The sequence below is a fragment of the Perna viridis genome, chromosome 1, assembly GCF_037379345.1.
Source record: "Perna viridis isolate PV_CMFRI_1.1 ecotype Kerala chromosome 1, ASM3737934v1, whole genome shotgun sequence".
NCBI lineage: Eukaryota > Metazoa > Mollusca > Bivalvia > Mytilida > Mytilidae > Perna > Perna viridis.
The window spans coordinates 18,730,571-18,756,746 of record NC_142445.1 but is presented as its reverse complement, the minus strand read 5'-3'; the positions used below and the strand labels follow the sequence as shown (position 1 = coordinate 18,756,746).

The 26,176-nt window shown below is 35.3% G+C and overlaps 1 protein-coding gene across 1 annotated transcript; it reads left to right on the top strand.

Moving 5' to 3' along the window:
* The first annotated feature begins 12,905 nt into the window (after positions 1-12,905).
* On the top strand, positions 12,906-19,136 carry LOC148627588 (uncharacterized). The gene is made up of 4 exons (XM_088575526.1): positions 12,906-13,188; positions 17,881-17,943; positions 18,172-18,362; positions 18,794-19,136. Exons 1-4 carry the CDS (start codon positions 13,164-13,166, stop codon positions 18,887-18,889), a joined length of 375 nt encoding a protein of 124 aa, XP_088431652.1. The 5' UTR covers positions 12,906-13,163; the 3' UTR covers positions 18,890-19,136.
* Positions 19,137-26,176: the final 7,040 nt, after the last annotated feature.

Sequence of the window (26,176 nt, the reverse complement as noted above, 5' to 3'; positions counted from 1 at the left end):
ATCATTATACAGACTTGTTGCCATCATTTTAGATATTGATTTTATTACAATAAATACGTTACCATCATAAATTCTGAGTTAGTCCATCTGCGCAAGTCAAGCAGGCGGAATCCCCTATCTAAAAATATCATCCAATGGGATGATCTTATAGTAGCCATCTACCCTTCATTCATCCATTTATTTTCCACCTGCGCAAGAAGACACGTATTGTAAATAATATTGACATTTTGTAATATTAGAAATCTTGTTTGCTGAGGAATTTTCTTTTCTTTGTTTATTATTATTGTATATTGATTCTTTATTATAGAGTTTAATGTTAATAGCCCATTCCAAGCCATTACTGGCAATGATGTTTTTTGGATGGGTCGTTACCTTACGATAGTCAGGTGGTTACTCCAAATATGTCTAGTCAATCAACCGACGTTTTAACTTCGGTGACTAACATTACTATTCCACAGACGACCCCGGTTGTAGATTCTATGGACAGTAATAGAGTAATCCCTACTTTAGGTACGGTAATTCTTACAGTATCTAGGACAGTAGACACCAAGGGTTCAGTTTCCTATACCCCTGGTGTTTCTATGGTCTAAATTTACCTGGTTCAAGGCTCCAATGTCTTACTGTGGTGTTACTTTGCCCTCCTCAGCTAATAACTCCATGTCTTGGTCAAGGCATCCCTGGCCTCAGACTTACCCTTATCCAGGTTTTCCTGGTCAGGTTTTTCCAGGTTTCTGGTCTTATGGTAACAACTTTGGACATATTGTTCCTCAAAGTTTCACTCCTAGTTTGTCAACCCCTGCTCCTTCTGTAGCAGTGCCTTCTATTAGTGTTACTATACCTGCAACTGCACCTACCTCTTCTGTTAGGGGTCAGTCTTATCAGGTTACTAACTCTGCCTCCTCATTAGATGGGTTTAAGAGTGTTTTAGATTACTTTTGTCAATCCATATCTTCTGAGTTTGTTGCTTTCTCCAATCGCCTCACAGCTTTGGAGAAAAATACCGACCAACCCACACCTAACTCCTCCATGACTTCACTTCCTACAGTTCACAACTCTGAAAGTAAACATGAGGATAGTGATGATGAGGAACGCTTTTCAGTGGCCCCAGGTAGTCAGGAAGGTAATTTTTCCTCTGGTGAAGAAGGTGAAATTAGGGATCAGGTTCCTCAGAATGTTTCTGTTTGTAATACTGCTCCTTTTGTTATTGGTCGTTTTCATACCAATTCCAACAAGGCTGCTGAAAGTGAGGATACTCCTTCTACTTTGAAGGATCTTAGAGATTCAGTTTACTTTATTATGAGAGACGTCAATAAGGTGTCTTTTCAGTCACCTCCAAACCTAAGAGACTCACTTCAACTTTTGAAGCTTTTTGTGGTATGTCTAATTACCTACTTAAGTCTCATCCTAGTTTCCCAGAATCCAATCACATGTCCACTTCTCTTCAAATTATTAATGAAGGTATTATTAAGGACGAGGGATAAGTGTGGTAGCGTGCAATGTATGTCTCTGAATAAAATGTTTAATAGCTAAATTAGACAAATGCGTAACGAAAATAAACTATTTATTTAACGAAAACGATCACACTTATTGTAACAGGTTATCCAAATATCTTAATTTCAATCTTACTGCATATTCCGATAATTCCCCTAGATTCAAGTGATAGTAAGATATAGAGAATCTAACATAACGTTATAGTCCAATTCACCTCAGATTGTTTGCGGTTTTTTGCGTTTATTTTTGTAATTACTCGACGGTTCTTTTCAAAAACTTGCCATTTTATTCATGTCGTTCTGTACTACGATTCCCTTACAATTATTTTTCGTTCTTACCACCGAGATTGAAAAAATTCAAAATTTATTTTTCCTACGAGAATTTTGCATTGAATGTATTGTTTATCCGCCATCTTGTTTCTATGGATATTTTGAAATGTTCCCTATTATCTCACAATTGAAGAGGTGAAATAACACGTTTCCCCCCCCCCCCCCCCCCGCGCTATATTTCTGGTTCCCTGCTAATTCATTACTTTATGTGGTAAGACTTTTATTAAGTACCAGTTGTAACATTTTCATTCAGAACTTCTGGTTTTCTTTTACTAAAGGTAAAGAGCAGAAATATGGCGGGAAATCATGGTATTTCAGCTCTTCAATTGTGAGATAATAGGGAACATTTCAAAATATCCATAGAAACAAGATGGCAGATAAACAATACATTCAATGCAAAATTCTCGTAGGAAAAATAAATTTTGAATTTTTTCAATCTCGGAGGTAAGAACGAAAAATAATTGTAAGGGAATCGTAGAACAGAACGACATGAATAAAATGGCAGGTTTTTGAAAGGAACCGTCGAGTATTTACAAAAATAAACGCAAAAAACCGCAAACAATCTGAGGTGACTTGGACTATAGTGAAAACGATTTCAACCGAATACGATGGGGTAGGGGGGACACGGACGAAATAACATGGTCAGACACTGCCCATACACATAAAGCAAACTAATTAATATTCAGCAACATGCACAATTGACAGAAAATATTCAACAGTAATCAGTAATAAATTATCTCTTCGATCGTAAAATAAAAAGGACAGCGAACTAATTAGCCATAAAAGCGTGTACGGGAAATTATAAATATCAACACTGGTCTCAATAAACAGCTAGCCTCCTTCAACTAGTATCAAAAGATTGCTCTTTCTGGTCAGGAACAAGTTCTTCAATATACAGGAGAAATATGTATACATATATATGCTGCTAACCTTATATAATCTGAATAGAATAAATTACTGGAACGCTTAGGCAAAACGATAACTGCAACAAGACAGGAACCAGAACTGAAACCTGAAAGTCAACGCGCAAGCTATTTATAGTAGGGCGACAAAAATTACGTATCAGACAAAAAAACCACAAGAGTTTACCGTTAACATGACGTCACGACAATATTTGCACTTGACAGATATGTTCATCCGGGTATTTGGCATTCTAGAGTTTCAAAAGTAAACAAATGTCGGCGGCCATATGGATAAATAAATTGATAGGGAATAAATATGGATTTGTTAGTGTACACTCTCTACCACCCGCATCTAGAACATGATAATACAATCCTAAATAACAAGTAATCAAACCAGAGTGTTACAATTTTACAAAGAAAAGGGGGGGGGGCTTTTCTTTTACACACAATCCATTCATAATAATCACCCTATAATCCTATCAATACATACAACTATAGACAATAAATAAATAAATAAATAAAACAAAGCATAAATATGTATCAATCATACAATAACAATAGGAATTCCTAATTATCTCTATAGCTACTTTCACGTACTACTCGTTACACTACCCCCCTCCACTGAAAAACAAAATTCGTCCCCGAGCATGAGACATTAAATTTTGCCTCAAATGTGATAAATATGTACATTAAACATAGATACTCAATGTCTAGAAGAAGTTAAAAAGTTCTCTTAAAAAGTCACATTGAGTCTCGGTGTCCACTAAGTCCCGTTGAGATACGGTTGTTTGCGTCTCCGTTGACCTTCTCGGAGCCGACGGGTTGTACATTGGCTCTGTCTGAACTGAAGACGACCTTCTTCTTCGCGTGTTATGATCTGGGATCCAAGTTGATGTAAGATAGTAAATTGTGCTATCCGGGAAGACAACTTTTCCTCTTTACGAATTCCCAAATATCCCTCTGGGATTACGGAGACCTCAGTGGGATAACTGCGGGAGCGGGCGCGTATCCATCTTATTAACTCGACATCTTCACCAGCTATGTAAGAAGATAGAAGATTACGAAGTTGCTGCCTAAGATCTCGAATATTTTCTTGGTCTGGCAAGCTTGAATAGTCATAAGTACGACCTCTCCTTGGTTGTGTATTGTTAAGAGGTCTAGGAGGATAATATGGAATTCCCTCTTTAAATTCCACTCTCCTATAATCTCCTCCCATCCATGGATGCTCTGGGTCATACTCCCTTTCTGATACACATGAAAGATTGTCGCCGGTCGTCATGGAGGAAGCTTGAGTTTGAACCGAGGTAGGGGTAGATAATGTGAGGTCTACCATTGAGGCATCAAGATAAATTGGCTCAGGGCTAGCAATTTGAAAAGACTGTGCCAGTGGAGTTGGAGCCAATGATACTACTTGTACAGGTGCCATTTTCTGTTCTTGATCCAGGAGATCGTGATGTCTCCTCTTTTCATGGTCCTTCATTTTATATTTTGACTTTGAGGGTAGTTCGTAATCTTTTCATGGTCCTTCATTTTATATTTTGACTTTGAGGGTAGTTCGTAATCACAACCCTGAAATCTGCATCTCACCTTCTTTTCTCCATGGGCGTAACGTTGCTGTCTTTATAAGCTTTCTTCATCTTTATAATTTTTCATACAATGTTGACCAGTGTTCATCTTCAGAATAAATAATAAGAACAATATAATTTTGATTTCTTTCGATACATACTAAACAAATCTGAGCAGAGTCTGGCCAGTTTTATTACTCCAGAATTCGTAGGACGAGTGTCATTAACCGACTAAACTTCATATACTACTGGTAATTATAATGTTACTAGTTTCTACACAATCACTTACGCAAAGTTACTACCAAATAGTGCCGGTGACGCAAAGTAAAACTACTGTTGTTTATAAATAAAATATTTTATTCAAGATACATAATTTCGTTTATGTACGCGTATCCTTGCATAGTCCGCAAAGGGTCTACAGTTTTAATCGTAAATTTGAACTTAACTTATTCTCGTTTCAGGTCACTCACAGAACAGATGCCATTATTAAAAGGCTTTAATCGGTCATGGTATATGACATATTCCTTGGTGCCACCCACCTGCTTTATCTTATATATTAAATCTGTAAATATTGTTATTACTTCAATAGGTCCAATCCATGGACACTGTAATTTTGGACATTCCTTTAGACTTCATTGGATTGTAAACCCATACTTTATTTCCAACTTTGAACTGTCTGGACCTTATTTTATGATCATAATATCGCTTTTGCTTGTCCCTCGCTATGACCATTTTGTCTCTTGCAATATTATGAACTTTAATCATTTTATTTTGTAACCCTGAAACAAACTCTGGAATACTCTCGTTTTTCTTGTATTCGTCTGGGGCCCTCCCATATAAAAGTTCAACGGGCAACTCAATTTCACGTCCAAGCAATAGCATACACGGCGAGTAGCCAGTACTTTCATGTACAGAACTACGATATGCCATCATGGCTGTAGGTAAATGTATGTCCCAGTCACGCTGATCTCTGGTAATAAATTTACTAAGAATATCTTAAATAGTTCTATTCAATCTCTCTACCATACCATCGCTTTTAGGGTGAAGAGGTGTAGTCCTAGTCCTATCAATTTGCAACAATTGGCACATGGACTGGAAAAGTTTCGATTCAAATTGACGACAGTGATCCGTATGAACTTGCCTAGGGACCCCAAACCTGGCAATAAATTCTCCTACAAATGTATTAGCTATTTTTTCAGCCTCCTGATTTGGCATGGGATAGGCCTCTGCCCACCGTGTGAAATAATCAGTCACCACCAAAATATACTTATTTCCCAATTCACTCTCTGGGAGTGGCCCAAGTATATCTAAAGCGACTCTCTCCATAGGCGCCCCAACAAGATACTGCTTCATTGCCCCTCTAGATCTAAGTCTGGGCCCTTTACGTGAACAGCAAACTGTACAGTTTCTGCACCATGTTTCTACATAAACATTGTAACCAGCCCATTAAAACCGTGCAGAAACCCGATCAAACGTTTTATGCATACCAAAATGACCACCCGCGGGATCATCGTGGAGTAATTTCAGGACTTCCCCTCTCCATCAGAAAGGTAAAACTAATTGTCGCATGTTTCCATTTGTCTCGGAAACCCATTCCCGATACAATACCCCATTTATTATTTTAAGCTGGTCCCACTGTGACCAGTATGATTTAAACTCTTACTTAGAACTGATATGCTTTCCCAAGATGATTTGTTTTCGCTGTTTATTTTCATTTGCCTAACCATCTTAATAATATTATCATTCTCTTGTGCACGTATGACCTCTTCTGAAGATCGACTATCGACCCATTGATTACCCTCTGTTGCGTTTTCACAGTTCACTTTTTCACTAGACTAAATTGGACTTTAATGGTCTCATAGCTCTTAAACGACACGAGTTGTCGTCATCGCTATCGGTTTTTTTCTTCTTTTAATTCTTTACGGCTGCAAATTTTACAGTCTGTGCAAGGGCGACGTGACAGTCCATCTACGTTACCGTGTTGTTTGCGCTAATTCTGCAAATGAAGCGCCTATAATATGAGCAGGTGCCTAAAAATTGCGAACCTCACGAACAGAGTGCGGTTTAGGCCAATTGAATACAGCGCTAATTTTCCCGGGGTCTGTTGATATACCCTCTTTAGATACCACAAAAACCCAAAAACTTTACTTTTTCCTGAAACAGAGTGCATTTTTGTTTATTTGGTGAAATCTTTAGACCTGCTTCTTTTATTTTTGAAATCACTCATAGTCTCTTGAAAATATCAAAACATCATCTAAATATAATAAACAAAGCTGCCAATTCAACCCAGCCAGAACACATCCATTAATCGTTCAAAAGTTGCCCCGGCATTGCAAAACCCGAACGTCATGACTCGAAATTGAAACAACCCCGTTTTCGTTACAAAAGTTCGCTCTCGGTCAGTCTCACTTTCCATTTGTACTTGCTAGTAACCACTTTGCAAGTAAATAGTCGAGAAACAAACCGTGCATCTAAGTGCGTCTAGACAATCGTCAATACGATTGAGTGGAAAACTGTCCTTTTTAGTCACAGAATTAAGATGTCTATAGTCTATGGTCTCACTAACCACTTCCGGGTCAAATGGCCACCACCTATGTAGTACTAAAAACACACTGAACCTAGACATATGCATTGTAAATGTACTATTTGTGTGTATTATGATTAAAAGTAGTCAAAATAAAGCTGAGAATGTGTACTTTAAAATCATATATGTAATTAACTACAAAAGTGTATGAATATTGTTTACATGTGTGAGTAATTTGCCTCCATGCTGTCAGTTAGCAGAACAGGTAAAAATGTGGATTTTCAGTATTATTTATTCAAGTAAATTTTGTGAAGAATTTCTACTATCATCGTACCATTAGCATAATGATTTTGGAAGCCTTATTTTCCAAGCTTCGCAACGGTATGCAGCTTTAAGATGTCATTTGTCCTTGGAATTCACAGTGAGACTTTGAAAATTACTTTTTTAACATGTAAAGTAATGGAAACGTTAGAAGTGGTTAGTGAGACCACAAATTAAATTATGGCATATTTCAGAGAAATGCATAATTTGAGGAAAATTGCCTTTCCTGGTCATTATTTCCATTTCCCCATAAAATCAGTATAGTGATATTGGTAATCTGGCTATCTTTTAAGAGGTGCATTGTGCAAGGTATTTTAAAAAACAACATAGCAACAAGATTTTTATCAGTAACAGTGACTCATAACTTGACGTCATCCATGAAATACACAACGTCACTGCTTGGGATATTCAAAGTACTCAAATAGTCACACAGCACAGACTTAGAATCACACAGTAATGAAATAGGTATGATATAAATTGTTGAAATCTGTTCTTTTTTTCATAATGATAAATGATATTTACTATTACAACTTCTTGAATTATCATAGGTATCAATTTGGTGTGACAAGTTAGTTAAATTTGTAATTTTTTAGTAATTTAGGGAAAATATCACTGAGGGGCATGATATAAAAATGACCATTTCTTTGTAGTCCTATGTCTGATTTTGATAGTTTTGGTCTTATTAGACTCACAATACCACAAGCTTTCATAAAATGTAAAAAAAAGAAAAACATAAAAACTTATAAAATGTTTTTAAGGTCTCACTAACCACTTCCGGGTCAAATGGCCACCCCCCCCTAATGTAGTACCAAAAACACACTGAACCTAGACATATGCATTGTAAGTGCACTATTTGTGTGTATTATGATTAAAAGTAGTCAAAATAAAGCTGAGAATGTGTACTTTAAAATCATATATATAATTAACTACAAAAGTGTATGAATATTGTTTACATGTGTGAGTAATTTGACTCCATGCTGTCAGTTAGCAGAACAGGTAAAAATGAGGATTTTCAGTATTATTTATTCAAGTAAATTTTGTGAAGAATTTCTACTATCATCGTACCATTAGCATAATGATTTTGGAAGCCTTATCTTCCAAGCTTCGCAACGGTATGCAGCTTTGAGATGTCATTTGTCCTTGGAATTCACAGTGAGACTTTGAAAATTACTTTTTTAACATGTAAAGTAATGGAAATTTTAGAAGTGGTTAGTGAGACCTATACAGAACCTGACTGATTTGTCTTTCTTTGGGACAAGTACTATGGGGAAGACCACGGAGATTTTGAATGCTCAATTATACCCATGAATAGAATTCCCTGCACTTCACGATCGGCTATTTCTTGTCTTGTCAAAGGCAATCGCCGAGCGGTTTGTTTGATCGGAACCGCGTCACCAACACTTATTTTATGTTTAATAATATCAGTGGAGCCTAAATCATCTTTTGATTTCTCAAAAGCATCTTTTTGGCGCATTAACAGATCTCTAAATGCGACGCATTGATCGGAGTTAAATTTTCACTGCTTGCCTCAAATAGTTTAACTAGATGTTCAGGTAATTGATTCTCAATTTCACAGCCGGTCACCTTACAAATAGCCCCTTATTTTTGTTCATCGTAAAACGTTATTGAATCTGGACAATCTTCACATACAGCCAGACCAGTATTTTTGTAAATATGTTTTTGGAAATTTGATGTGTTTGCTAATTGCAAAGGTACGAAACCGCCACTGGGATCCACTAAAACCTTAGTTATTTATAGGTCATTATCAGGATTACAACAGGGTTCTACTAAAGCTGAAACCAAATGTGAAGGATCGCCTACAATTTTACTCGTTACGACTGTCTCAGGACAGGGGGTAAGACAAAATCGTCACTGGCTGTTACTTTAAAAGTGCTACACATCTGACTTTCCCTTCTCCATTTAATGTCTACCTCACCTATAGTTATAGAACTGTTTCTGATATGGAAGTCATTCCATTTATGTTCATTTTAAACTTAGCTTTTCCAAAAGTTTTCATCGGTTCGCTAATTTTAAATTTCTCTATTTCATCAGGTCTTAGCGACTCAGGTATAGACAAAACATTTCTAATGTGCATGACACACAGTGTCGACCCTGTATCTATCAGACAATTAATTTTAACACCATTTATTTCTTAACTTTAAATATAAACTATCACTAATTTCGGGTCCCTCGTTAAAATTAGTACAGATCGAAGGCGGACCTTTACCTTTAACCTCTAACAGTTTTCCGAATGAGACATATCAGTTTGGTTGCCGTGTGACCATTTTAATGTTGACCCGACCATACTACCGTTGTTGTTTTGTACGTGTCGCCTGCTTCGTTCTATTTCATGGAACTTTTTGCAGTCTCGTTTGAAATGATTATTTGATCCACAAAAATGACACGCTTTAACAGATCTAAAGTTTGTTGACTGCGTATTATTTTTAAGTTTAGCTAACCTCTCAAATACGTTGTCAAATTGTTCATCTGAAGAATAATTCAAAACTTCAATCTGACGTAACGAAATCTTGGTTTTGAATATTCTTGTATGCCCCCCTAGAAATGTTTCATGATGAGAAACTTTTTGGTCTTCCTCTTGACGAGATTCAGAAACAGCTCAGTCATACTCCAGCACCAGTCAAGGTGAACGTTTCTGTCTCAGGAAATAATTCGAAGAGAGGTGGTTCTTCTACTGGTGGTTCTTCCTTTCCTTCCACAGAAATGAGGAGGAAGGTTTTCATTGAGGGTGGTATGAAAGGTGGTCCTAAGAAAACGGTTACTAAACCGGTAATTTGAAAGGCGGTAAGAGGTCTAATCCTTCCACCAAGGAAGTTTGTACGTAAGTAAATGATAAAACTCAAATATCCAGAGTTTTTTGTTTTTTTTTCCAAAACTCCTCTTTCTCAAATCCCAGCATGGGAAGGTTAACTAATTTTCTGTCAAAATGGAAACCTCTGATTGTTGAGTATTGTTCGTAGTTCGGGGGGGGGGTTAACTCTAAAATTCATGGAACTACAACCTCTTTCACCAGTTCCTATTCCACGTTCCTATTCCACTGTCCAACACGACTCATCTGCAAAAAATATCTCTTCTGTCAGCAGAGATAGATTGTCTCTTGACAAAGAAGGCAATACAGGAAGTTCCTGTATTATCAATAGATCCAGGTTTCTATTCTCGGATTTTCCTTGTTCTAAAGAAAACAGGAAGAATGGGGCCAGACATCGTCCTGTCCATTCTCAACCTTTATTTGGCTGTTTTAAATTTCAAGGTGGAGACCAATCGTTCTATCAGAGCTTCAATACTTCCACGTATGTGGACCACTTCCTTGGATTATTTCCATATACCAATATGTCCTTACCGAAAATTTCTTCGTTTTGTCTGGAACAACAAGGTTTACCATTTCAGAGCATTACCGTTCGACCTATCTAATGCACCTCTAGTTTTCATCAAGGTTATGCAGACTGCCATAGCTCATCTTCACTCTCAGGCCATTCAGATTCATTCTTGTCTAGACGATTTTCTGTTGAAAGACCTTTCTCGGGACAAGCTTCTCGTAAACACGGATCTAGTAATCAAACTGTTTCTTTCCCTAGGGTTCCTATTTATTGGAAAAAGTCAGATTTGATTCCTTCTCAGGACTTTAATTTTATGGGAGAACATTACCTGACTCATCTAGGACTAGTTCTATCTTCTCAGGAAAAAATTCAGAATCTTAATTTGAAAATTCATCAGTTTCTTTCTCAGGAAACAGTTTCTGCTCGCCAATTTTCTCAGCTGCTAGGTCTCTTGAACTCTTTAGCAGTGTTGTTCCTCTTGGTAGACTACACATTCGACCTCTCCAATTTATCTACTTCACATTGGCTCCTGTCTTCTCAGAATTGGGAATATCAAATTCCAATTATTCCTCAGGAATTGTCTCCACACCTTTTATGGTGGACTGTTCAGGAGAATATTTTGAAAGGCCTATGTCCTTTCCAGTTCCCAGTCAGACTATATTCACAGACGCATCCAACCTCGATTGGAGCGTATCTGGAGGGACGTTCAGTATCAGGGGTATGGAGCCCAGACTTACTGAAATAACACATCAATTTTCTAGAGATGAAAGCAGTTCTTCTGGCAATCTCTCATTTTCAGCATATTCTGCAAAACAAGTCTCTTGTTCTTGCATCCGACAATACGACGGTTGTTGCTTACTTAAACAATCAAGGGGGAACTCATTGTTTCAAGCTATTTCTTCTTGCAAAAGAAATTCTACTTTTTTGCAATCAACTTCAGCCTCAGCTAGTAGTTCGTCATGTTCCAGGGAAACTCAATGTCTTAGCAGACTCTCTATCGAGAACTCTAGCCCAGTGAATACAGAATGGGAACTTCTCCAGTCAGTATTTCAATCAATAACTTTTCATTTGGGGTCTCTTCATGTAGACCTGTTTGCAACAAGTCTTAAATTCAAACTTCATGTGTTCGTGTCTCCTGTCCCGGACCTAGAAGTTTATTCAGTAGACGCCATGAGTTTTCCTTGGGAAGGAATGTTCTGATATCCATTCCCTCCATTCAGATTTCTGTCAGCTGTTCTTCGGAAGATTGCTTCTGAATATTTTTATTGCTCAAGCTTGGTATCCAGATCTTCTTCAACTGTCTTGTGCTCGTCCACTCTTACTACCGGTAAGACACAATCTTTTTTCCAAGTTCAAGGGCAAGATTCTTCATCTCAATCAAGAGAATCTACATCTTTTCGCGTGGCTTCTCTCGTGGATAGTTTCAAGGAGAGAGGCTTCTCTGAACGAGCAGCCAGACATCTCTCCCGAGCAGCCAGAGACTCTGCCAACATTGTATACGATGCTAAGTGGACAATCTTCAGTAGTTGGTGTAGTGAGAAGGAAATTGATCCTCTCAAAATTACTGTTCAGCATTTAGTGGAATTTCTTATCACAATTAAAGGTTATCGTTCTGCTATTTTCAGAACTATCCACTTGTCTGGTGGTCCTGATTTTGGTAGTCATAAGTACATTTCTCTTTTAGTTAAGAATTTTACTCTTGAACGTCCTAGACATAAGGTTTTAATTCCTTCCAGGAATTTAAGTTTGATTTTATCATCTTTAAAAACCTTTCCTTTTGAACCAGCTGAAGAAGTAGATATCAAATTAGCTTCAGGTAGGAGAAGAAACGAAATACATGCTCTTTCTATTTCTGACTCATGTCTACGGTTCAGTAGAGATAAATCTTCAGTCACTCTTTTAACTTATCCAGTTTTTTGGCCAAAAATCAGATTCCTAATAGAGGTTCAGAACCAATAGTACCTTCATTGCCTATTGATACTACTTGTAAACTTCTTTGTTCTATCAGAATTTTACTCATTTATTTACAAAGAACCCGTAGTCTTAGAGCTAAGACTAATACTAGGCTGTTTATTCCCATTAAGAAAAATATTAAAGATTTATCAGCAAAAACGTTACCTACCTGGATTTGTAAGACCATTCAGTTAGCTTACAATTCTTCTAGTGAAGAGTTTTTGTCTAGTCTGAATGGAGCTATTTCTACGTCTTGGGCACTGTTTCATAATACTTCTTTAGAGGAACTTTTATTAGCAGGTTTCTGGAGAACTGAAAATCCCTTCATTTCTCATTACCTATGATCATTATCTTCCAAAGCCGAGGGCTTATTTTCATTGTGGATAACGCCACAAAAAGTTGTTTTACCTCCTGCATCTTCTGGTTCAGGGGATTCAGCTTTACGTTAGATTCTGTGTTTTTTATTAATTTTATAATTTACTCAGAATTTATGATGGTACCGTATTTATTGTAATAAAATTTAACATTTTTAAATTAAAATGGGATTTTATAAAATAAATACTTACCATCATAAATTAAAGCCCCCCCCAGCTTCCCCTTCATCCCCTGTTATTTTTTCTTTGTACAGCTTCTTGCTTACTTATGTTTATTAAATTGATGAATAAAGGGTATATGGCTACTATAAGATCATCCCATTGGATGATATTTTTAAATAGGGGATTCCGCCTGCTTGACTTGCGCAGATGGACTTACTCAGAATTTATGATGGTAAGTATTTATTTTATAAAATCCCATTTTACTTTAAAAATGTTGAATTTCCTCAAACTCATTAAACCAGTTTGTGTGAAAAGTCAAGATGAAGAAAACAGAACATTTCTTCCACTACCGTTTGTCAACAAAGGTGCAGATGCAATTAATTTGGCTAACACCTTCCTTCACAAAACGTTACCAACAAAATTTCCCCATATTTCAAGGACAAATCCACACCAATTATTTCATATTCCTATAGTTCACCCATTGCATCCAAAATTTTCTATATAAAAGGCTATTGCAGAACCTCGACAGTGAGGACTTCAAGGCTAAACCACCTGACTGTTCTTGAAAAAAATCGCCATTCAAATATGGTCCTTCCGGTCACGTCGTTACGGGAGATTTTTCCATCATCGAAAACGAGTCTCTGCGAAATATCCTTTCTAAAGGTCCCAAGTACCGTGAACCGCGCTCCATAAATTGAAATTATAACTTTATAGTAAAACCATTGTCTACTATACATGACAAATATGTTGTACCAGCAGGCAAAGCCCAAAACAACATTTGTTTTGTCTGCAAAACGTTTTACATCCAATGTTTATTATCAGAGGTAGACGTAGAAAATATTAGCAGTGATAAGACCTATACTGCCACTTCACTCTCCACAGAAGAGATAGTGGAAAACCATATATCTGTGCTATGATCTTTTTGTCTCTCTACCAAAACGATGATTGTGATCTACCTTCTATGTACTGGATTCCAAAATCAACTAAAATCCATTAAAACAACGCTACAAAGCGGGATCTGCAAAATATACCACCAAACCTCTTTCAAAACTTCTAACTTCTATTATTAAACTTTTAATTCAAGATTATTGTCAGTATACAATAGCATTAAAAACTTTTTTTTCAACTTTTTATACTTCTATTCCCCATACTCAGTTAAAATCCGACTCAAAAATATTATACATCATCGTTATTCAAAAAAATACGGTACACCTACATACAAATATGTAGTTCTTAGTAGAGATTCCTCATACTTTGTAAAAAATAATTCTAAATCATCTTCCAAATATACCGACATCATATTTGTCCAGTGTGGTGGACGCGGTTTTTAACAAACGGTCGGCATTCCAATGAGATCAAATTGTGCTCCTTTACTGGCTGACCTATTCCTTCACTTTTATGAGGTCGACTTTATAGCTGATCTGATAAAAAAGGAACATCGTTTAGCCAGATACTTTAATTTCCGTTTCCGCTATGTAGATGACGTATTATCGTCAAACAATCCTAGTTTCGATATTTTGAAACATCGCATCTACCCCCAAAGAACTTGAGATAAATGATACTACAGACACTGTGAGGTCAGCCTCATATCTTGACCTACACATAGAGATCGATGGAAAGGGAAAAGTAGTGATCAAGAATAATCAAGGGAACCACGGTTTTAGCTGTAATCAAAAGAATGTAATCCAGGGACAAAGACCAGACATGGAAAACAGACATACACAACAAAGAACATAAAGTAACTGAAATCATACATACAAAGTAACAAAAGTAAATCAGCAACTTGGACTCCACTAAAAATTGGGAGCATGGACTAGGTGCACTGGTAGGGTAAGCGTCCTCTGCTTTTCTAGAAACACCCGCCGAGTTGCTCGTGAAAAATCAAGTCCGGGTAGACAAACGAGGAAAGGAAAACTATGACCCGTTGAATAAATCAGTTTTCACGGTGTAGATGGATACACCATAACGATCCACGAGTTCATGATGACGACCATAAAACTTCTGTAGTGATGACTTCAATCTTGTAGCAACATAGCCCTGTTCTAGAAGCCTATTTGTCAGAGTTCTAGCGCGATACAAAAAGTCTGCGTAGTTTCGGTAAACGTAACGATCTATACGACAAACGCGATGACTTTTCATTCCATATTGTCGACTTCCTTTCATCTGAGGCAATATCCCTTCAGCACCTGCGTATGGAGTTTTCATTTCACAACTCATACGTTATGCTAGAGCTTGTCGTAACTACGCAAATTACTAAATTCCTCCTTCATCTACCTTGGACTCATCTTTTTATGTGCAACTCGGTGGATTTTTCTAGATAAGCAGGGGACGCTTATCCTGCCGGTGCACCGTAAGACTATGGTGTATACAGTGTTTTTCAGCAATATCTTTTCCAGGTTTGCTATTTTGAGGACTGAAATTGTTCAAATGTAAATTACTGGAAGCCGTAAAATAATTCTAAAACCAGTGTTTATACACTCTTAGTAGAATTATCTACTTGGAGGTTACTTCAATCAGCAACTTATGTCACATTTTAAAATAAAATCAAAAGATAAAATCAACATCACAGCTTCTTCTACATCTCAGAATGAAAACTATGAAGCAAGGACGTATATATATATAGTGAAATAATCGGCAGAATATCATGAAAATAAAGGCACTAAAAAAAAAATACCGAACACTAATCCGATCCGTAATCAAGTCTTGAAACTCCAAAATAAATCTGACAAAAGAGATAATGAACTACTTGGTACAGGCAATTTAAACAAAGTGGTGGGTTAAATCTAGGTTTTACAGCACGCCAAACCTCCCTCTTACATACCAGAGGTGATTAAATAGCATTTGCATGCTACTCTGTCGTAATCGGTAAATCAATGGTCACGTCAACACAATGATCAATTTACCAACAAAAAAACAATTACAACTCATTATTTTAGAAAAAAAAACTGAGTATTTTTTAATCAAGGACTGATATCTAAATCAAAATTTGGTAAAAGACCTTTAGAGACGCATTTCCTCATACCCCTGATTCAGGAGTCCGTTACACATGTATTTTTGGCAATCAAGGAAATCAGAGTAGTTAGTACTTGATCTAGCGTAGCGAATCAGTTGTGAAATATATGTTCATCTTTGCCAAAAACACCATACGCATGAGATAAAGGTATATTGCAGCGCATGTAAGCAAATTTATGATATTAAAATTAAAGTCGTCTCTTTTTTATTATAAATCGTAGTGCTGAGATAACCACTGTCGGTATAGATAAAAAAAAAAAGATGCAGAACAGAATGTACCTATAGTCTCCTTATCTCAAGCTTTGGTGAATATATTGACGATAAACATTAAATCAAATGTTGATGGAAAATGTGAAGTTAAAGCATTAAGCATCTATTAAACATCTCTTCTTTACGAGATTCTGGAAAAAAATCAGTCTCGAATGAATATAAAAACTAATCGGTCAGGAGAGGAACACATGAATTACCTATTGGAATGCCAGCTTGCTGCTGAAAAATAGATCCTCCAAATGTAACAAATGTTGTCAATGAGGAAATTAAGTATAACGCAAACCTACGAAAGGAGACCCTAATCCTAGTAAGAAAATGTGACTTCTCAAAATCATTGAGTCATAAAACAACAAAACTGTTATCTCATCTATATGTATTCTCCCAAGAATTTATGTTTCATTACGAACAAACTTTGTCTCTTTCTTGTCGAATAATGAAAGTATTTTATAACGGATTTGTTTAAAAATATAACTAAAGGAAAGTTATATCCTGATACTTCAAGATTTATCAAGGGAACCAAGATTCTAGCGGAAATCAAAAGAATGTAATCCAGGGACAATTAAGACAGACACACACAACAAAGAACACAAAATAAACAAAATAATACATACAAAATAACAAAAGTAAATGGGCAACTCGGAAAGGTTTCAATCAACATCACAGTTGATATAGATGTACATATGCATATGTAGATGATGGCTTAATATACATATAAATCCTAGTTTCGTTAAAGTTCTCAATACCTGCAATTCCCACCAAAAAACTTTAATGAATATAAATAAAAAGATATGCATCACATACCGTATTGACCTGAGATCTGTATATTATCTCGAGGTCCATTGGCACGAAGGTTGAGACGGCATTTATACAGGTTTGATCATGTCATGTTCATTATATGATATATTTCAATTATACTTCAAGTGTGTTCCGAATAGTGGTGCGGTATAAGGTATGGGATAGAGGTACAATATCTGGTAAACAATACAGGGTTTAAACAATCACTTATAATTCGTAAACAATAAACGAATGCTACGTAAGGAGTGCACACATCTCAACTCATAGAATGTCAATATTAATTGTATATAATAGTTATTCAAATGTTGAAGTCAGTTGTGAGACAATGTGTTCATCTTTGCCAAAGAAATACCAAGCTGTAAGTTATAGTTATGTAATTCATTTTAGTTTTAAGTAAAGCAAAGAAAAAGAAATCCCTCCAGCTACAAATACGTGTAGTCAATGGACAACTTTAGCAGGACCCGGTTTGTCCATTTAATGTTAGCTAAAACTTTCATATGAACAATGATTAGACACTTTAATAAGTAGTTATTAACAACATTATCACTATAACCTTTTCTATAATGCGTGGCACCTACGTTATGGCAAAGAGTACAGCTGAAAGTATAAATACTTGTATGTGGAATTACTGCTGTCATTCTTTACTTCAATATGGCTTTGTTAGGTAAAATTCATTTATCATTTTTTAAACAATTATTTTTCTCATTTCTTGTAAAGTTTAAAATTTTCTGGTGAAATATTATTAATTTACTCTTTTTCATTTTTTTCTAATAAATGCAACATTTCACGAAATGCATTTTTCTGTAGTGAGACGAAGTTTATTACTGTTTATTTTTCATTTTTACAGGAATCATTAATCAGACAAGGACACTTATTGGCAGTTTAAAAGAAGTCAATTCAACTTTTGACGGTAATAAAAGTTACAAAGAATTAATATGATTTGTAAAAAGCTTTCTGACTGGTTGGTTCTCTTTTAGCAAACGTCGATCGATCCGCTTTCCGCCATTCAAATAATCCATAACAAAATGACGTCTTGATGATGAACAACTTCCTAATGTATAGATTTAAATCCACAAGAAATTAAACGTACTTAGAAATGTTACTATAGACCTCTAATGAATTTCACTTCTTTTTTCAGGACTTGGCGAGTCGACGTCGATGACCAACAATACAAATGAATTTTACGACGTCATACTCAAATTTGAACACAACCCAGTTGTTGTTGGGGTTGTTTGTGCTTGTATATTTGTCCTTGTTGTCTGTGTGTTCTTTTGGTGTTACTTCAGAACGGCACCTCAGGAAGCCTTTGAACTTAGTTTTAGTGCATCTGTGAGTATATCAATATGATTATTAGTCTTTCAGTTCAGTTAATACAAAAATACATAAGTTTATCATATAAATATTGCAAATTTTGGTATGTTATAAGTTATCTCTCATTAGCAGCAGAATTAAATTAGGACCAAGATCTAAATCTTAAAAAAAAGTTAATATACCGAAAGTACTCAAAACCAAAACTATCGAAAAGGAAGTCAAATCTGGCACCGAAAAGTTCTAACATGTACAATGCATGGGAAAATCATTCTTTTCTTTCAAAATATGTTCTTTGACCAAACATTCATTGCAACATGAAACATTGGAAGAAAACGAGATTATCTTTTTTTATAAAATATTTTAAAACTTCTTGATTGTAAGATATCACTTTTATTTTGTAAGCCAGTCGAATTCTGATGATACAATGAATTATATGCCCTTTTTAACAGGTTCTACAATCGCCAAAGAGGAAAATAATGTATAATGAGTTGAGAAAAGAAAGTACATCAAAGTTACTGATACACAAGTTAGTGTTAGAGGAGTAGAAGTTCTCAAGATCGTGTTTACTGAAACATTTATAAAAAGAAACATTTTACCGTAAAGCTGTTGGGCGGTTGTGGAGAAAGTTAAAAAACGGCAGATATCATGGAAAACATTATACCGTCATTATGGTTGATTTCTGTGGTTTCCTCAAAGTACATATGGTGTCATTGAAAGGGGAATTCCTGCATATTGACATTATAAGAATTAAATCCTTCATATATGCTTATATTATATATAATAGATTTTTTACATTTGAATATTCTCTCTATCTCATTTACTCAAGTTAACTTGAGGTCAAATTATTATCGTAAACATGCGAAAGGTAATGTGTTTAATTTTGGTCATCAGAGAATAACCGCTCAACTCAAAAAGTATTGAACTAATGTTCAAACTTTTCACTGTGTGATGTACATCTTTTGATATGGTGCAATTTGGACAAATGTTATATTTTTAAATTTTACCAACAAAAATACCACATCATCGAAATAGAACATTTCACAGACACCAAAATACAAAATACAAGTGCAAATGTACATGGCAAAAACATGAAAATGTAAGCAGGGACAATTCATAAACACACTGTAGATATAAACAAAATATGCAATCAAATATAAAAACAGACACACAAAAAAACACTTGCAGTATGAACTCCGTCACATGGACAAAATTGATAACAAATTTTAATTATGAGTTTTTAACTAGTTGAACTTTTTCCAAGTATAAGTACTTAAGATAATAAGTATTTTAACTGGCTAAGTGTTTCTGTGCATATTGAACATATTTATATCCTAATATAAAATATATGACAGAGATACAGGACCGGGCGTGTTATCGGTCTTGTGCTGTATTACAGTCAAAAATCGTTTATCTGTTGGAAGATCGAATAAGCTCCTCTATCGCAACTCGTGTTATCGAAAAGCGTGTCGACACACCGTCTACTATAAAAATCTGGTTAAAATTCATGATTTTTTTCCTTTTTTAAGTCATTGAGTTGTTCATTTACTTTTGTTTTGTATGAATTATTTTGGCTATTTTATGTTCTTTGTTGTGTTTTGTCTGTTTTCCATATCTGGTCCTTGTCCCTGGGTTGCATTCTTTTGATTTCCGTTAGAATATTGGTTCCCTTGATTACTCTTTTAAGATCTACGGTCACTATCAAAATAGAACTGGTTTACTTCGATTGTATAATGCATTGGCATTATAAACAAATCATTAAAGTTGTTTGGACAGTTCAAAGAAAGACATTAACTTGATTAATTAGTTTGTCTGCAAGATGGTGTTAACCTACCGTGAAAACTGACCGTTAATTTTAGATTGTAAAGTAATCAAAGTTCTTCAGATATCAATAGACAAGCAATAAAGATAAATTATCTATCCTCCTTACTTCAGCATGCAATGTCAATAGCTTTAGTAAATGTAATCTTAGTGAACAGACGTATTATTTAACTCTGTTGTTGTACAGAGCTTACGAACCTAAAATGTCTTAAATAAAAGGCCAAATACACAACAGATTGGTCGAAAAATTTGTGTGCGTTTTGGATTTTTGTTTTTGTTTTTTATTTATTTTTGTTTGTTTGTTTGGTTTTTTTTTTTTTTTTTTTCATTTAATTTGTAATACAACATCTGATTGGTTTTGTCTCTTTGGACGACATAGATTAAATTGTACAAACAACGTCTTTCGCGTCGATTACTCCGTAGTCCGCGATTAAAATAACTTTGGGGAAAATTTAAATTGGACTGGAAACGGTTAGAAATCGAATTATAAGGACTGTTTTTAATTCTTGATTAAGTTATTCTTTCATAACCAACTTCAGGACAATTTACACTTGTTCGAACAAAACAAAACATTTTTTTTTTCGCCTTTAAAATTTTGCGGTTCATGCTTCAAAAAACCACAACACTTGTTACTCCCGTAGTGGTATTAATTCAATGTGGATCCTGAAAAATTCGAAAGATCTTTTGGAGATAATCAGTTTAAGACTTTTATCTAAATATAATAGCATTAAAACCTATGATTTTTCAACACTGTATACTTCTATTCCCCATACTTAGATAAAATCCCGACTTAAAAACATTATACATCGTTGTTTTTCAAAAAAGACGGTACACCTAGATACAAATATATAGTTCTTGGTACAGATTCCTCATACTTTGTAAGAAATAATTCCAAATCATCTTCCAAATATACAGAGGAAGATGTTTACAAAATGCTGGAATTTTTAATCGAAAATATGTTTGTCCAGTGTGGTGGACGTGTTTTTCAACAAACGGTTGGCATTCCAATGGGAACAAATAGTGCTCCTTTACTTGCTGACCTATTCCTAAGAGTATCGTTTGGCTTGATCATTCAATCTCAGTTTCCGCTATATAGATGACGTATTATCTTTAAACAATCCTAATTTCGGGGATTTGATACATCGCATCTACCCAAAAGAACTTGAGATAAAGGATACTACAGACACTGTGAAGTCAGCCTCATATCTTTACCTACACTTAGAAATCGATAGTAAACGAAAACTATTGACCAAACTTTACGACAAACGTGATGACTTTTCATTCAGAATTGTCAACTTTCCTTTCATCTGTGGCAACATCCCTTCGGCACCTGCGTATGGAGTGTTCATATCACAACTCATACGTTATGCCAGAGCTTGCCGAAACTACGCAGACTTTTTGTATTGCACTACAACTCTAACAAATAGGCTTCTGGAACATGGCTATGTTGCTACAAGATTGAAGTTATCACTACAGAAGTTTTATGGCCGTCATCATGAACCCGTGAATCGTTATGGTGTTTCCATCTGCACCGTGAAAACTGATTTATTCAACGGGTCATAGTTTTCCTTTTCTCGTTAGTCAACCCCGGACTTGACTTTTTATGAGCATTTCGGCGGGTGTTTCTAGAAAAGCAGAGGACGCTTACTCTACCGGTGCACCTGGTCCATGCTCCCAGTTTTTAGTGGAGTCCGAGTTGCTCATTTGCTTTTGTTACGTTGTATATATGATTTTAGTTACTTCATGTTCTTTGTTGTGTATGTCTGTTTTCCATGTCTGGTCTTTGTCCCTGGATTACATTCTTTTGATTACCGCTATAACCTTGGTTCCCTTAATTACTCTTTCAATGCAACAACAAAAAATTTAATATACACAGCGTAGTTACAAAACATGTGTAATCTGAATGAAACTTATACTTTATGAAAACCTGAGAGTGCTCACTTAGAAACATTGCCTTAATGTTACAAACCGAATACAAACAAACTTACAAATATACTGGTTCGGCCTTTCTTTGTTTCTGAATAGCTGTTGAAGATATTTGCAAGTCTTCACCTTCTTAGGTGTTGGAAGGACAATTACCAAACAATCCATTTTATCAAAATTTAGTAGTAGTTAAAATTGATGATTTTAAGGTATAGGTTCATGATTTTTCGAATTGTGCCTCTTGTGTTGTTTTTCTATAGTGTTGAATTGAACAGGAAAATTAACTGATATTATAGATTTTAGCAGTGTGTATGTGTTTGTATGTTTGTTTGTTAAGCATAGCGTTCGTATAAGGAGTGAAGATTGTCTTTTAGGTTAAACACCAAATACAGAATTCACAACGCTTAATCAAAAATATGAGTAATCAGATAAAGTATGAGCAGGTGCTATTTTGAAAGCGTCAGGGCTAAGATTTAAAGTTGTTCAAGTAAGTGTTAGCAGTTTGTGAGTGGTTTGATGACACGCATATGACAGATCTACTACGAAAAACAACCATTTTCATGTTAAATTTTAACATTTAGTTATTTGTTTTGTTAGTTTGTTTGCGTTTTTCGTTGCTCTGTGTGTGTGTGTGTGTGTGTTATTTTTGTTCATTTTTAAAATTTTTTGTCATTGTTTTCTTTTTTTCTTTTCTTTTTTGTTTTTGTTTCGCTTATTTTAGTTCTAGTTGCTCATTTACTTTTGTTACTTTGTATGTATGATTTTAGTTAATTTATGTTCTTTGTTGTGTATGTCTGTTTTCCATGTCTGGTCTTTGTGCCTGGATTACATTCTTTTGATTACCACTATAGCCTTGGTTCCCTTGATTACTCTTTCTGTACCAAACGGTATTCCTGAAAGTCTACGGTCATCTCAATTTTAAATTTCGAGCCTAATCAATGCATGGGAAAACATGAAGATGCTCAATGTCACTATATGTGCATTGTATAGTAATGTCTAAGCATCCTGAGGTAATTTTAAAGTTTGTTTGTTTGTTTGTTGGGGTTTAACGTCCGAGCAGCAATATTTCAGCTATATTCAGACAATGAACATGAAATGGATGATAAAATGAACATGAAATGAAAAAAAGAAAGGATGGTTCACAAGGATAATAGGGTCGACAAATTTTTATTGCCACTGGAAAAAGGGGGGATGGGTAAGGTCGGGCAATTTAGCCTCCTGTGGTGGAGCGCAAAGGTTCCTACTCCTATCGAATACCACAGCAGGGTTCTTTAACGTGCGAGGAACGTGGCATCTTTCCCAACACGGTGCACCACTATGGTTTGCGGTCAGGTTTTCCGTATTATAGCCTGACAACCCCAGCATGTAACACGCCAGGGGTACCCAATTCCACCACCTGGGGCACACATCCCAGTTGCTCTGTGGGCAGAGCGCCTAGCCCCTGGCTAGATTTCTGAGCACTATTTAGTCGCCTTATACGACAAGCTTAGCGCTGCTGCAGACCTAGTCTTTTTAAAGGAATGGCGAGTAAATGTGACAAGTGTTGTTAACACTTTCTCCTTAACCTCTCTAACTGTCATGTATGAACATACAATAATAAATGTGTGCTAAAATACATAACAAGTTAAACGTAAAGAATGCGACGGTGGAGTAATAACATGGACACATTCTTGTATAACTTATTATTTAGCCAATATGAAGTAGGACAAGCAATCTCCAGTTATGACATGTTCCTTCTTTTCATAACCAATGCCTTAGCTCTAACAACGTATTGTTCGCTAAATTTGACGATTTTCTCTTTCCATTCCAGTCGTTTGTTGTAAAAACTGGATTTTTCTATGCTACCATTATTTGTTTTCAGTCTATAAAATGAGAGTTATCTAAAATAAATCAAAATAACAAAATTCACATGTGGGTAGCGTCATTAAGGGTTATTTCAGGGTCAAAATTATGAAATATTTTCAGAAATAATTATTCTAATTTAAAATTTTGTACTCAAACAATTCGAAATAGATTATTTAGGTAGGTCAAAACCCGCTTTGTAATTTGATGAAGACAGTATATGTCTTGTGCAGCACCTCCAAATACATAAAAAAGCAATCATATTAATGTTGCAAATTTTGGTATGTTGTGCAAGTGTTTAAAGTGCGTTTTAAATCAGAATTTTAGGGGTTTCGAATTTTTTGCTACTGCGCATGCTAATTTTGGTAAATAATATATGATATAAGTGAGCAAAAAATAGCACACTTGGTGAATCACTGTTGTTTGCAAAGTTTTATTCTATACATCGATTATTTCAACTCTCTAAGCATTGAAAATTACAAGTACACATTTTACTTAACAAAATACAAAATTACCGAACACTAATCCGATCGATCCATAATCAAATCAAGTCCCAAATAAATCTGACAAAATAGATATTACGTCACCAGGGTAGCTTATAGTGGTCCTGACTAAATACAGGCATTTCAAACGAAATTGTGGGTTAAATATAAATTTTACAGCGCGCCAAACCTCCCTCTTCCATTTCGGCGTGAATAAACCGGTGGCAATTAAAAAGCATTTACATGCTATAATGCCATAATCGGTAAATCAGTGGTCATATCAGCTAGTACATATTTAAATTGAAAAGATTTCATATAAGTGTGATTGCATACCTTTTTCAAAAGATAGAAATATTTTGAAAAGTCATTTATTTCTATCTCAAGCACTTCTTCCCACTTTTCAAGTTTAGCATTTGGTGAAAAAAAATACGCCATCTCTTAAGTTTTTATAAACAAACTTTGCCTTTTTTACTGATAATAATGACTTGATAAAAAAATCTTCCGCATGAAAGTTTTGAAAAGTAATATTATTTACATTATTTCTAATGTAATCTTTTACAAACTTTGGTATGCTAGATATCAGGCTGTAATATCTCATAAAATTATTACTCACTTCCTTGATTCTATCAAAAGACATAAAACTCTTTGTTTGTGGATCTATAATATCGTACAAATATTGAACACCAAAATGTTTCCAACCTTTATTATAATTAATTTCTTCACAAGGTACATAACTGAGAATATCGATAGATAGCATACTTTTCACACAATGCTTCACTATTTGCAAGGGATAAACTACATAAAACATCTCTCCAAAAAGGATTAGCAACCTTTACACTTATAACATTGATTTTTTTCTGTATGAAGTTGAAAGACACTTTCACCTCCATAATAGTAAAAATTCTTTAACACAAGTTTTTGCCAACGGCCATAAGGATTCCTAAAGAATCTCTGTACCCAACTCACCTTAAGACAAGACACAAAACTGAGATTGAAGGATCTAGCCAAACGATATTCTTTCTCTCTGATCAGATCAGCTATAAAGTCAGCCTCATAAGAGTGAAGGAATAGGTCAGCAAGTAAAGGAGCACTATTTGTTCCCATTGGAATGCCAATCGTTTGTTGAAAAACACGTCCACCACACTGGACAAATATATTGTCGATTAAAAATTCCAGCATTTTGTAAACATCTTCCTCTGTATATTTGGAAGATGATTTGGAATTATTTCTTACAAAGTATGAGGAATCTGTACCAAGAACTATATATTTGTATCTAGGTGTACCATCTGTTTGGAAGAGGAACGATGTATAATGTTTTTAAGTCGGGATTTTAACTGAGTATGGGGAATAGAAGTATACAGTGTTGAAAATTCATAGGTTATAATGCTATTATATTCAGATAATAGTCTTGAACTGATTGTCTCCAAAAGATCTTTCGAATTTTTCAGGATCCACATTGAATTAATACCACTACGGGAGTAACAAGTGTTGTGGTAGGACTGCAGACCCTCTTTGACAGTTGTGAGTATAGAAGTTAAAAGAAAGAGGTTTTGTGGTACATTTTGCAGATGCAGCCATGAAACGTTGTTTGTATGGATTCTTGTGGAGTTTAGGAATCCAGTACATAGCGGTAAACACTTCTTATCGTCATCTTCAGAATCTCAAAGAAAAATTGACCATCACACTTCAACTTGACATTGAGTAAATCTACTATATCTCCTGATAAATAGTATTCCTGAATGCTATCTCTGATGCATTGTTTTACTC

Excerpts from the sequence above, each read along its gene's own strand:
- LOC148627588 (XM_088575526.1), top strand. The coding sequence starts at position 13,164 with ATGGACTTACTCAGAATTTATGATG. Across the intron at positions 17,944-18,171 it reads AGTCAATTCAACTTTTGACG|GACTTGGCGAGTCGACGTCG; the intron begins GTAATAAAAGTT and ends TTCTTTTTTCAG. Across the intron at positions 18,363-18,793 it reads AACTTAGTTTTAGTGCATCT|GTTCTACAATCGCCAAAGAG; the intron begins GTGAGTATATCA and ends CCTTTTTAACAG.